The 13,022-nt window shown below is 55.3% G+C and overlaps 2 protein-coding genes across 8 annotated transcripts in view; one reads left to right on the forward strand and one right to left on the reverse strand.

The window, feature by feature from the left end:
* VRK3 (VRK serine/threonine kinase 3) overlaps window positions 1-802 on the reverse strand; it is a 32,056-nt gene extending 31,254 nt beyond the window's left edge. For 2 of the 6 annotated variants that reach the window (XM_001493510.5, XM_023650201.2), the window contains exon 1: window positions 281-802. The gene's annotated coding sequence lies outside the window, so the exon portion shown is untranslated. Of the gene's footprint in view, window positions 1-185 lie in introns of all 6 variants that reach the window. The other 4 variants (XM_005596420.4, XM_005596419.4, XM_070224752.1 and 1 more) reach the window with 4 other exon arrangements.
* On the forward strand, window positions 1-12,747 carry ZNF473 (zinc finger protein 473). 2 transcript variants are annotated; one of them, XM_005596421.4, is made up of 6 exons: window positions 1-114; window positions 839-1,070; window positions 3,762-3,961; window positions 7,047-7,173; window positions 8,997-9,086; window positions 10,361-12,747. In XM_005596421.4, exons 3-6 carry the CDS (start codon window positions 3,953-3,955, stop codon window positions 12,589-12,591), a joined length of 2,457 nt encoding a protein of 818 aa, XP_005596478.3. In that variant the 5' UTR covers window positions 1-114; window positions 839-1,070; window positions 3,762-3,952; the 3' UTR covers window positions 12,592-12,747. The 2 variants fall into 2 exon arrangements, with proteins under 2 accessions (XP_005596478.3, XP_005596479.3); XM_005596422.4 differs by lacking the exon at window positions 1-114 and having other exon boundaries at window positions 1,059-1,138.
* The last annotated feature ends 275 nt before the right edge of the window (window positions 12,748-13,022 follow it).

Genomic DNA, 13,022 nt, shown 5'->3' on the forward strand with positions numbered 1-13,022 from the left:
AGCCACGCCCACCACTAACAGCCCGAAGCTGCCGCAAGGGCCGGCGGGTTATCCCGGCGACCAGACGCTTCCCATTCCACCCCCCGCCCCTGGGGACTCCGCCTCCCACAAAAGGTCGGGCTGAAGTCACAGGCACCCGACCAAACTGGGGACAGGAGAAGATCAGGACACCTTTCCCTGCTCACCTCGCCTTCCCCTCACCTCGGAACTGGGTGGGCGGGGCGGAAACCCAAATAACCGCGGCCACCCCCTCGGATCCTCCGCGGGGACAAGCACTCACCTTCTCAGCTGCCCCGCGGAAACTTCCGCCGAAGGGGAAGACGCTGCGCGCGCATCCTCTGCCCTAAGGCGGGACTACGCCCGCGCAGGCGCTGCTGACCTCCCGACGACTCCCCAGCTGTGCCTTTGTGGGAACTCCATTTCCCAGAGGCCTTCGCGGCAGGACAGCCCTTTGACTCGAACCCGGGAGGGAGGGATTATTTCCTCATCGCTTACCCTCTTTGGAACGCTTCCTGGTTCTACTGCGCATATGCCAAGGTGGAGCCAATCGTAAGGAGGGATGAACTACGCAGCATCTCTCCTCCAATGAGACAGAGTTCTTATGATTTCTCCCGCGTCAGCCACGCCCCTTACTTCCATGTGTCTTCTCAGGAATCCAATTACCTCAACGCATTTCCATGGCAACCCTCTAGTTGTCACCTTCAGAAAAGGAAAAGCTTCCGAGTCTTCCAGAAAAGGCTGTAGAAGGCTGATTAGGTTGTCCTTCAACAGGGTAAAAGCTGGACTACAATACCCAGATGCCACCTGGTCTCCATTCTGTTTCTACTCTATTTCCCAGAGTGCTCAGCGGGACCTCTAAGGACGCAGAAACGGGTGGAGATAGGAAGACAAACGAAGGCATCCGCACAGCTTTCTGGGAAACGGAGTCTTGACGCTGGCGCGGAGGCTCCTGGGTGGAGCCTCCTTGAGGAGATCCGCGCGGCACCGGAAGTGGTTGTGAGGAGGCGCGCGTGTGAGGAGGTGGATCCGCGGCGATTCAGTTTGTTACCTGGGCTAACGGCAGTCTCGAGGTGAGCGGACGCCGGGGCTGCGGTCGCCGAGGGCTCTGGAGGCTTGGGAGCTCCGTCCTACCTGAGGGGTGACAGAATGCTCCCGGGGCGACCTCGGCAAAGGGCGCGTCGACCTGGGTGGGGGGGTCTTGAACCTTCGTTCGGAGCCTGTTGCGGGCCAGGCTCCTCGCCCGCGGCCCTGAGAGCAGCGATTCTGTTTTATTTGGGGGGGGGGGGGGGGTCGGGGAGATGGGGAGGGGAGTGGTGGCCTGACGTCGCCGGCAGAGCCGGGCGGGATCGTGAGGGACGGACGGATGGGGTCCTGTGGGAGGTCAGTTACGTTTCTGGGAGGCTGTCTGCGCGCGGGCGCCGGGCGGTGCTCGCCTTTTTCCCCCGTCACCTCCGCAGCCGCGCTGAGAGATCGGGTACCCTGGGCACCAGCGTCGTCTCGGGGAGCAGAATTTTCAGACGTTAGTCAATAGGGTGCATATTTCGTAACTTTGCAACACCTCCAGCGGAATCTGGGGCAGTTCTTGGAAATCGACTCTTTCTGTTGGGAAAGGCGTAAATATTTACACGGAAGGGAATATAGATTATCCATAGCCTGTGGCAATTCAGGTTAGGTCTTGCTGTCAGTTTATAAGTAAAGTTCTGGTTTCTAGAGTTGCAGATGAGAGGCTGTGGGTCTGTCGTGTTTGCCCCATTTTGCACGTGGGAAACTGAGGGGCAGAGACCGGAAGGGTCTGGCCGTGATCCCACCTTGGTTGGCAGGACTCCTGGACTCCAGGGCTCAGGTTTTTTCAGCCCCATAATTGTTGGGCTGGAGTCGCTCTGCCAGGCTGCGTGACCTTGAGCTTCACATGAGGGGTCTGGTTTCTTCCCTCCCGGCTGAGAGTGTATCTAATGTGGACACCATGTGACTTGGAAAGTGTAGACAGAGGTCTCAGACTCCGATGTTGGTGAGGGCCAGGCAGAAAAGGGAAGGGAGAGAACCCGCCTGGGGGGAGGGCGCCCTTTCTCAGGGGGTAGCTTTAAAGGGCCTCGACTAACTAGCATTCCCGCGAATGCAGAGAGCCAGTGTGGCCAAATCGTAGGATTTTTCAGCCGCTGGAAACCGAATTTTTAGGCGAAATCTTGCAGTTTTCAAGTTTGGGACTACTTAAAAGAATTTTCTTTCAAAACATTTGCTCTCCCATCACTGTGTGGGCCAAATGAAGCATCTGTGGACTGAATTATACTCACCAGTCGAGCTGAAGCTCTGTCATAGGAGGGAAACCGTTGGCGAGTAAATGTTGGTGCTGATGATCCCTTATTTGCAATCACAAGATTTGGAAAGCTCTGAAAACCAAACTTTTTTTTTTTCCCCGTAAATTTGGGGCCCAAACCTGATCAGAACTGCTGTTGCTTTATAACCTTTAACTGTCTTATCTAGAGTGAATATTTACATCCTTCACCCTAAAAATATTGAAGTGTTCCAGTACAAAATGCTGTCTACCCCACACACTGCACTGGGATTTTAATGGAGTGTACTGTATATTGCAGATCACCTTTTTAAAATCTGAATTTCAAAGCACATCTGGCCCCAGAGGCTTCAGAATTGCGGACCTGTGTCATTGCTGCTTCGTGATACGAGTGCTTTAAACCCTCCATAGATATGTGCTACTTAGGAAATACACAGTGGCTGCAAATGACTCAGTAGGGCAGTGACTATAATTTTTTTTTTTTTTTGCTGAGGAAGATTGGCCCGGAGCTAAAATCTGTGCCCATCTTCTTCTCCCTTATATGTGGGACACCTGCCACAGCATGGCTTGATAAGCGGAGCATAGGTCTGCACCTGGGATCCGAACCAGCGAACCCTGGGCCACAGAAGCAGAGTACACGAACTTGACTGCTATGCCAGTGGGCCAGCCCCCATAATTTTTTTTTAATGAAGTAAAATAAAAGAGACCAGAATAGAAAACATCTCAGTACGTTCTCCTTTCTAAGATTCAGTATTGTTTCATGAAGCTTTTGTTTAGTTTACGTACGCATGTGAATGAGCACTCAGGATACATATTGTCTGCTTTACTGTGGGTTGAGGTTAAAAAAAAGGTTAAAGAAACCTTGCTGTTGTAGAAATAGCAACAGTTTTCGGAGGCCGACTCACCGAGACCCAGATCCTAGAGATGACGATCAGAAATGCCAGCAGTATTGGCCCCCAAGGTGCAGTTAAAGAGACTACTGTTGGGGCTGGCCCAGTGGTGCAGCAGTTAAGTGCACACGTTCCCCTTTAGTGGCCCGGATTCCGGGTGCAGACATGGCACCGCTTGGGAAAAGCCATGCTGTGGTAGGCGTCCCACATAGAAAGTAGAGGAAGATGGGCACGGATGTTAGCTCAGGGCCAGTCTTCCTCAGCAAAAACAGGAAGATTACTGGCAAATGTTAGCTCAGGGCTAATCTTCCTCAAAAAAAAAAAGAAAAACTCCTGTGTGCTGTCAACAAACGTCTAAAAAGCGCCAACTGTGTACCAGGCACTGTGCTGTGCTCAGGCCCAGCGGTGAGCAAGACAAGAGCTCCTGCCCAGGTGACAGACCGTAATCTCCACATCTCCCAATGTCTGTACTGACCGATAAATGCTAAGAACAGCTATGAAGTTACCTTCTAGATTCTGAAGCACGGTGGCAGCGCGGGGCGGGGTCGTCTGAATAAATACAATTATCGTGATTCCTGCAGGGAGACGCACGTCCAGACTCATCGTCCTGCCTCCGGACACCTTGGGGCTCCTCCAGCATGGCCGGGGAGTCAGCCCGGGGACTACAGGAGACCTCCTCCTGCCTCCCTCGTCCTTCGCGCAGCCCTGCCGGCCGGGCTCGGGGAGCGGAAGGCCGGGGAGCTTAAACGAGGACTGTGGGCCCCAGTTGGCTATGACCCAGGTGAGTCGGGGGTCCCTCCGTCCTATCCGATCGTCCCTAGAAGCTGGGCAGCCGGCCTCCCTGTGTTCTGGCTCGCTATCCTGTCCTGGCCCCCAGACGACCTTCTTCAAGTAAGACCTGCAGCTGCCGCTCTCCCGCTCAGTACCCTTTAGGAATCCTTGTTGCTCACAGGATGCAATCCAGGTTTCTCAGCCCATTCCTGCGTGATCCGGGTCCTGCCCCTTGTGTCTTCTCCTGTTTCCCCAGCCGACTGGGACTCCTTTCTTGGCTGGGGATGCCTGAAATCGTGGATGGTCCCAAATCCTGTATGTACTGTGTTTTTTCCCATATGTGCGTATCTATGATAAAGTTCAATTTAGAAATGAGGCTTGGAAAGAGATGAATAACAATAACTAATGATAAAATAGAACAGTTATAGCGATAGGCTGTAATAAGAGTTATGTGAGGGGCCGGCCCGGTGGCGCAGCGGTTAAGTGCGCACGTTCCACTTTGGTGGCCCGGGATTCACTGGTTTGGATCCCGGGTGTGCACATGGCACCGCTTGGCAAGCCATGCTGTGGCAGGCATCCCACATATAAAGTAGAGGAAACCGGGCATGGATGTTAGCTCAGGGCCAGTCTTCCTCAGCGAAAAGAGAAGGATTGGTAGCAGATGTTAGCTCAGGGCTAATCTTCCTCAAAAAAAAAAAAAGAAAGAGTTATGTGAACGTGGTCTCTCGTTCTTTTTTAAATCTTGTACTGCACTGACCCCACCCTTCGTCTTGTGATCTGAGCTGATACAGTGCCTCCGTCATGAGACGAAGCGAGGTGAGTGACGTACGTAGACATTGTGACCTTGCGTTAGACTCCTGTTGACCTTCTGATGACACGTCAGGAGGGTCCTCTGCTTCTGACCGCGGGTAGCTGAAACCGTGGAAAGCGAAACCTCGAGTGCGGGGGAACTGCTGTGCACACGTGCGTGTGTGCGTGTGTTGGCTCTTGTGCTTAGAGTTTTACACAGCTTTTTTCACAAATATCAATGTGACACACCCAGACAAAGCTCATGAGAACAGGACCCTGCTCTGCTCTGCCCCAGGCCTGGCACAGGGGCTGCCTCGTGGCAGGTGCCCGGGCGTCACTGGACGACGGGCGAGCAGCGACAGTTGTGGCCGCCACTTGCCCCGCTGCTTCCTGTTGGGTTGGGTCCCTGCCGGGCGCTGCGCGGCCTCGGCTCGCTTCATCCTTACATCAGCTGTGATTGGAGGCGAGGAAACGGAGCCGAGAGAGGTGGCATAGCAAGGTCCCCCAGCTGATAAACAGCAAAACAGAATTTGAACTCGGTCTGTCTTACAGACTCCAGAGCCACCCCCGTAACCTCGCTCGGCTTCCCGGGCGTCACGCTCCTTCCCCCACCGCTTACTGACCATGTGACTTGGGGCAGGTGCCTTTGATTCTCAGGCTCAGTCTTGTCTTCTGTAAACTGGGGACAGTCCTGCCTTGAGGAGGCTGCGGTGACTGACTCCCTGAAGCGCTGAGTCCGTTCCCGGCACACAGGAAGCTCAGGTCGGAGAACGGCCTTCCCAGGCGGACCCCTGAGGGTGGGGACAGGACGTGTATCTGGGGCTGGCCCTCCCGTGTGCTGGGGACTGTGCGGGCACTTCCCAGCGGCGTCTCAGTCGCTTCTCAGAGCAGCCCTGATGGGGTGGGGCTCAGAAGGGACCTGTGACTTTCTTGCCAGTGGTCACGCACAGGGGAGGGCAGTGGGGCCAAGCCTCCAACCCAGATGAAAGAGTTGGTTTTCATTCGTAAAATGTGCATGTGTGTGCATGGATGGGGGTCTGGAAGGAACACGCCAGACAGCCGCAGCTTCCCCTGCAGTCGGGGTGCTTGGGGAAGCCTGTCCCTTTTTATTGTCAGCACTTGTCCAGTACTTGAGTTTTTATTCTCAACACCTGTTCACGGGGCTGGCTCAGTGGGGTAGTGGTTGGGTTCACATGCTCTGCTTCAGCGGCCCAGGGTTCGCGGGTTCGGGTCCCGGGTGCAGACCTACACACCATTCATCAAGCCCTGCTGTGGTGGCGTCCCACATACAAAATAGAGGAAAATGGGCACAGGTGTTAGCTCAGGGCCAATCTTCCTCACCAAAAAAAATAAAATAAAAAACAAACACCGGTTCACTAGGAAGTTTTAAAATTAAGAAAGATTGCATCACTAAAAGTTGGGCACCCAGGCAGGCACTTGGAGTCATGCAGCTCAACATGGACCCAGCACCACCTATGCAGGTCTCCTGCCCCAGAAGTTGTACGGAATCGAATCAGGCTGCTGCTCTGTGGACCAGTTTCCAGAAAGTGCAGCGGGCAGAGGAGCAGCTGAATGACACCAAGAAGAAGCGGTTTGCCATATCCAGGACGTGGGCCCCAGATTGGGGGCGTGGCGGGATAAAGAGGGCGGAGAGGTAGGCCTGCAGGTTGAAACCCTTCAGAGCCAGACCAGCCGCACGCAGGGCATGGGCCTCCCTCCATTCCGATTCAGACGAGCCAGCCGCAAGCACACCGTGGAACCCAGAGTCAGCAAAGTCCTAGGGACCGAAAGCAGAGTGGCGGTCGGGGGCGGGGGAGATGGGACGTCGGTGTCTAATGGGGTCAGAGTTCAGTTTTGCAAGGAGAAGAGAATTCTGGAGATGGATGGTGGTGGTGGTTACACAGCAGCACGAATATCCTTGGACGTTGATGGGGTTGAAGGGGTGATGGGTACCTGGTGTGTCTGTTACGTGCATCTCTCCTCCTGTCTGTGTTTGAAAATTTCCGTAATAAAAACTGAAAATCTTGAACGAACACTAGAAAAAAGCAAAAGCCAGAAACAGGTGGATTTTAGGATCAGGCAGACCTGGGTTTAAGTCCTGCCTGTGTGGCCTTGAGGGGACATTCTGTTCCCCCTCCAAGACTCCATGTCCTTGCCCACAAAATATGGGGATGCCCCGTCTCACGACTCAGAATCTCACGAGACGGTTTTTGCCAGAGGCCTAGCACACTGCAGGGGGCGACTGAGCCACTGGGCCCCCTCCCTGAGCCCAGCCCCAGAGTCACTGACGGTGTGTCGTGTTGCAGGACTTTGTGACCCTCAAGGACGTGACCATGGACTTCACCGTGGAGGATTGGGAGCAGCTGGACCTGGACCAGGGGGACCTGTTCTGGGACACGGCCCTGGACAACTACCAGAGTCTCTTCTTACTGAGTGAGTGTCTGTCCCGGGCTGGTCACCCGGGGCCCCTCGTCACCCCCAGATGAATGCCCGGCTCTTGAGCACCTCAGAGCTAGCAAGATCTTGCCCGGCGGTGCTCAGCGGCCGATTCTGCCCCCAGGGGACATTGGCAATGCCCGGCCACCTTTTTGATTGTCACCACTGGGGGAGGGGTGTGCTCCTAGGCATCTAGTGGGTAGAGCCTGGGGATGCTGGCGCACGTTCTCAAATGCAAGGACAGCCACCACCACCAAGGATCATCCGACCCCAAATGTCACCAGTGCCGAGGTTGAGAAACCTTGATCCAGCCCTGCCTGCCGCTCCAGCCTCAGGGGCACTTTCCTCTTTGTCATTAGAGGGTGACTCCTCCAGCTGACACTTGGGGTCTTCACACTGGCTCTCCCCCCTTCCTAGAAGTCTCTCGTCCCTTCCTTGCCCTGGGGCTTCCCTTTTTCACGACTTACACTACGTTCCCATTAGCGTTCACCTCACTGTGACACTGTCACAGTGTCTTCCCCTCTCTAGTTCCTCAGTTCTTTTCCAAAAACAGAAGAGTCGTTTATTCCAAAAGATGACACACTAGAAACTCTCATTTGATGTCATTTTGTCACGCTGGGACAGATTTTCTCCAAACAGTATTCCATGTGTGCTACAGCAGCAGCTGAGGGCAGGGCTGAGCTCAATACCTTTTCAGTTTCTTTTCTTTTCTTTTCTTTTTCTTTTTCTTTCTTTCTTTTTTTTTTTTTGGTGAGGAAGATTGGCCCTGAGCTAACATCTGTTGCCAATCTTCCTCTTTTTGCTGGAGGAAGATTGTCAGTAAGCTAACATCTGTGCCCATCTTCCTCTATTTTATATGTGGGACGCCTGCCACCACAGCATGGCTTGATGAGCGGCATGTAGGTCTGCACCCAGGATGCAAACCTGCGAATCATGGGCTGCCAAAGCCGAGGGCGTGAACTTAACCACTATGCCTCGGGGCCAGCCCCTCTTTTCAGTTTTTAAACTTCAGCCCACAGTGGAAATCCGTTTCCCTTGAGGCCCCTGCAGGCATGTGTGTGTTTGCATGAATAGTGTGTTAGTTTCCGTGGCTGCCCTTACAGAGGCCACAATTTCAGTGGCTTAAAACACGCATTTCTTTTCTTACACTTCTGGAGGTCACAAGTTTGGAATGGGTCTCGCTGGGCTGAAATCGAGGTGTCGGCAGGGCTGACGGCTGAAGGCTCCAGGGGAGAGTCCGTTTCCTGGCCTTTTTTCAGCTTCTAGAACCATCTGCATTGCGTGGCTCATGGCCCTGTCCGTCATCTTCAGAGCCAGCACCGGGTTCTCCTCTGCTGTGGCGCGTGTCCCTGGGATTAGGGCTCCGTGTGCCCTGCCTTGAGGAGTTTGCAGAGGGCGGGGTGCAAGACGCACTGGGCCCTGGGACCCCCCCCCCACCTTCCATCACAGCGCCTGGCCCACGGAGGCCTCGGGCAGGGTGCGGTCCACGGGTGGATGAGTGAAGCATGAACGGCTGAGGAAGCACATGCCTTTCCACCTGGCAGACTCTGCTCATCCCTTGAGCCGTTGCAAGTCCTTTATGTCCCCAGCCGTCACAGCTCTGATCACATTGGATTGTGTATGACCATCTGGGTCCCGCTCCTCCCTGGACCGGGAGCCTTGCAGGGCAGGCATTTCTGGAGGCGCCCAGGGCAGCATCTGGCCACCCGGAGTGTGTGCTGGGCAAAGCATCGAATAGCTGGGGGAGCTAGAAGGTTCCCGCTGAGCGGCTGCATGGCCTCCACATCCTGGTTGATGGCAGTGCCGTTCTCTCCCTGCAGACCCCCCGAGACCCAAGCTGACCTCCCGTCCAGATGGTACGGAAGAGCTGGAGGCCCGGGTGAGAGGAAGTCCAGAAGCGACGGGCCCTGGTGAGTGGGCGGGGAGGGGCCACAGCACCTGGCGGGAGGCGGCGGGGTCCTGGCTGTGGCTGTTAGTGTGCCCTCTGTCCTCAGAACCTCCATCCAGACCCTGCATGTGCTCCCAGCCATCGTGAGCTGCAGCCTCTGGCCTCTGGGCTTCGCTGCCATGTGCTGGCTTCTGTCCCCTCATCCTGACAGGGATCTGGACCCTCTCTCTGCATGCCCGCCTTGTTTCTGCCGCCTCAGCGGTAAATACGTGGCCGTCCTGTGGCCTTTGCTCTGTCCCCTCCTCGCTCCTTGCAGACTCAGCACGGGTGGCCTTCCGTCGCCCAACAGTCTCTCCCTCTTCCTGCCTGGCGCCCCCTGAGCACCGTGGATGCCCTGATCTACCTGTGTCGCCCCCTTCGTATAGGCCCATCCCTGCTTTGGGCCCTTGGAGCACAGCAGATGGCCACATCTGTTAGGAACTCCAGCCCGGGCCTCAGCCCTGCCAAGGGCACGTGCTCTGCCCTCTCCCAGGCCATGGTTCCTCCAGAGATCCAGTTAAGCCGATTGGGACATCTCCAGTGGGAGAAAGCAGGGCCCAGAGCCTTGCCCTGGGCCCAGGAAGCTTTTCTCATTGTTCTCTTAGTATCATAAGGAGAAGGGCCCTGAACGAGGGTCCAGGGGTGCTGGCTGCACAGCTCAGTTGGCCTCCCCCTCCCCAGCCACCGTGCAGTTCCATCCGTGGCTCACCTCTTGTGAGCTTGTAGGCGGGAGCCCACTGGGGCCTCCTGTCCAGCCACCAGCATTGCGCACAGGTGACTAACCCAGGCACAGACTCCCGCAAGCCCAGACTCCTGTGTTTGCCACCTCACCCTGTGGGCTGTTTCCGAGAATGTGTAGCCGTGTCTCAACCAACAACCAGATACGCCCTCCGGTGGTAGCAACCATGTTGCGTTGTTATCATTTACCTCTTGCCCCCTTGAATGGTGCTATTCTCCAGGAAGTAGGCCTTAGCCATGAGGCGACGGGGGAGAGATCCCTGGAGAGGCTGCCCTTTCCTGTGGAGCCACTGCGGTTGCCCAGCTCCCCCTTAACCCTCCTAGAAACAGGCTCTCTGTGTCCTATGATGCGCGCTCCAGCTGGGTCACCACTCTGGCCCCATCTCCTTCGTCCCCTTGATGGACAGGCTTGGCTCAGGACCCATCTCCTGTTCTCCCTCTTGTCTGTGTCCTCGCCCTGCAGCTCCTGTCTTTTCACCCTGGGGAGCAGGAGACATGGGCACCTTCCCTCTCTTTCAGACAAGGCTGAGAGCAAGAACTCTCCTCAGCATGAGGACTTCTCGGAAGAAGGACTCTCCCAGGAGATGATGGAGATGTTTTCCAAGGACGGCCTCTGGAACTCGGAGTTGGCAGAAGCCTGCCTAGGCGAGAGCTGGTTAGATAGTTTGCTAGGAGATCCAGAAAGTCTTCCGAGGGCTGACACGGTTACCAGCAAGGAAAGTCCCCCGGGATGCAAGAGTCACGAACTTGAGAGAGGCCTCACTCCCGAGTCCCCGCTCTTCACGGAAGGGGATTCCATGATGCGTGATCTTCCTGAAAAGAGCGTCTCACCAGCCAAGCCTCAGGAATCTCGGAATGACTCCGACTGCTACTCAGACCAGAGCCGGCAGGATATGACGGTGCAGGGAGGGGGGAACCCGTGCAAATGTAGTGAATGTGGGAAGAGCTTCAGCCGGAGTTACGACCTTCTTCAGCACTGGATTACGCACGTCAGGGAGAAACCCACTGTGAATCAAGAACACGAGAGAGGTTTCAGCCAGAGTTCTTGCCTCTTTGTGCGTCCGGTGACGCACACGGGCTACAAACCCTATGGGTGTCCTAAGTGTGGGAGAACTTTTCGTCAGAATGCACACCTCCTGCGGCATCAGAAAGTTCACACCAGAGAAAAACCACGTGAGAGTCAAGATGGCGACTGTCCCTCTGGCCATGGCACGCAGCCTGTGGAGCATCAGACCCACCCAGCTGGTAAATCCTACAAGTGTAACGAGTGTGGCAAGAGTTTCAGACGGACCTTCCATCTCGCTCGGCATCAGAAGACCCACGCTCGGAAATGCTATGAATGTGCCACGTGCAAGGCAACCTTCCACTTGAGTAAATACCTCCTCCAGCATCAGAAAATTCATGCTGCCCAAACCACCTCCGAGTGTCAGGAATGCGGGAAGGCCTTCAGGAGGAGCTCAGACCTCGTCAAACACCAGTCTGTTCACACTGGGGAAAAGCCTTATAAGTGCGACGAGTGTGGGAAACCCTTCAGCCATGTCTTCACCCTAAAGATCCACCAGAGAGCTCACAGCGGAGAGAAGCCTTACAAATGTGGTGAATGTGGGAAAGCTTTCTACCGGAACACTCACCTCCATGAACATCGGTGGGTTCACACGGGCTACAGGCCCCACAAATGTCATAAGTGCGTCAAGAGTTTCAGCCGGCCATCCCACCTCATCCGACACCAGTCCACTCACGCCCCAGAAAAGCCCTACAGCTGTGCCGAGTGCAAGGAGACCTTCAGCCATAAGGAACACCTCGTTCACCACCAGAAGAGCCACACTGTGGACGCCCCCTACGCATGTCAGGAGTGCGGCGAGCGCTTCATCTGCAGCTCGACCCTCACGTGCCACCAGAGCATTCACACCAGAGAAAAACGAAGCCTCGATGAGAGCGGGAGGGCCTTGAATCAGAACCTGGAACAGAGAGAGCATCCAGGGGTCGGCGAGAAGCGCTTTAAGTGTGACAAATGCGAGAAAACCTTCAGCTGCAGCAAATACCTGAGTCAGCACGAGCGGATTCATGCCAGCGTGAAGCCCTTTGAGTGTCAGCAGTGTGGGAAGGCCTTTGGCCAAAGCGCACAGCTCCTCTGCCACCAGGGGGTCCACTCTGGAGCGAGGCCCTATGCGTGTGGGGACTGCGGGAAGGCCTTCCTCCATGCCACCTCCCTCAGCAGGCATCAGTCCACCCACAAGAGCGAGCACGCCTTCAGATGTAACGAATGTGGGAAGACGTTCAGCCAAAGTGCACACCTCTCAGAACATCGGTTAATTCACAGCACAGGGGAACCCTTTAAATGTGACAAGTGCGACAGAGTCTTTGCGCAGAGTAACCACCTTACTCAGCATCAGAAAACTCACGCCAGAAAGAAGTCCTTTGAGTGTAAGGAATGCGGGAAAACGTTCCGTCACAGCTGGTGCCTTTCCATTCACCAGAGAGTTCACACTGGGGAGAAGCCCTACGTGTGTGCCGAATGTGGGAAAGCCTTTTCCCAGAAAACGAATCTGACACAGCACGAGAGGATTCACACCGGGGAGAGGCCCTACGCCTGCCCTGTGTGCGGGAAAGCCTTTGGCCTCAGTGCCCACCTCAGCCAGCACCAGAGGATTCACACCCAGGAGAAACCGTATCAGTGCCGACACTGCCAGAAAGCCTTCCGCTGCTGCTCCGGGCTCAGCCAGCATCAGCGAGTTCACGCTCAGAAGTAACAAGCAGCAAGACTACCCGTGGCTGCTGGGGGGCAGTGGGGTCCCAGGCATCTGAGAACGTGGTCCTCCGAGGCCTGAAGTTGAAACCATCACGTCGTAAGCTCCCTCCCCGCCAATAAGTAAATCTCTTCATTAATAAAGATCAATTAGAAAGTTTGCACACGAGTTTTGTTAAAATGACGAAAACACAAAGTTGAGAAGCTGGGTAGTAGGGGGACGCAGAGGTGGGCTCTAGAGCCAGTCTGCCCAGTTAAGTCCAAGCTCTGCCATCTGCTACCCAAGTGACCTGGGGAGAGTCATGGGGCCTCTCAGACCCTCTGTCTCCTCATCTGTAAAATGAGCACAGTCATAGTTATCTACCTCAGACAGCTGTTGTGAGGATAAATAAATAGATGAAAGCACTTAGAACAGAGTGCCTAGCACACAGTAAG

This window comes from Equus caballus, chromosome 10 (assembly GCF_041296265.1).
Source record: "Equus caballus isolate H_3958 breed thoroughbred chromosome 10, TB-T2T, whole genome shotgun sequence".
NCBI classification, from domain to species: Eukaryota; Metazoa; Chordata; class Mammalia; order Perissodactyla; family Equidae; genus Equus; species Equus caballus.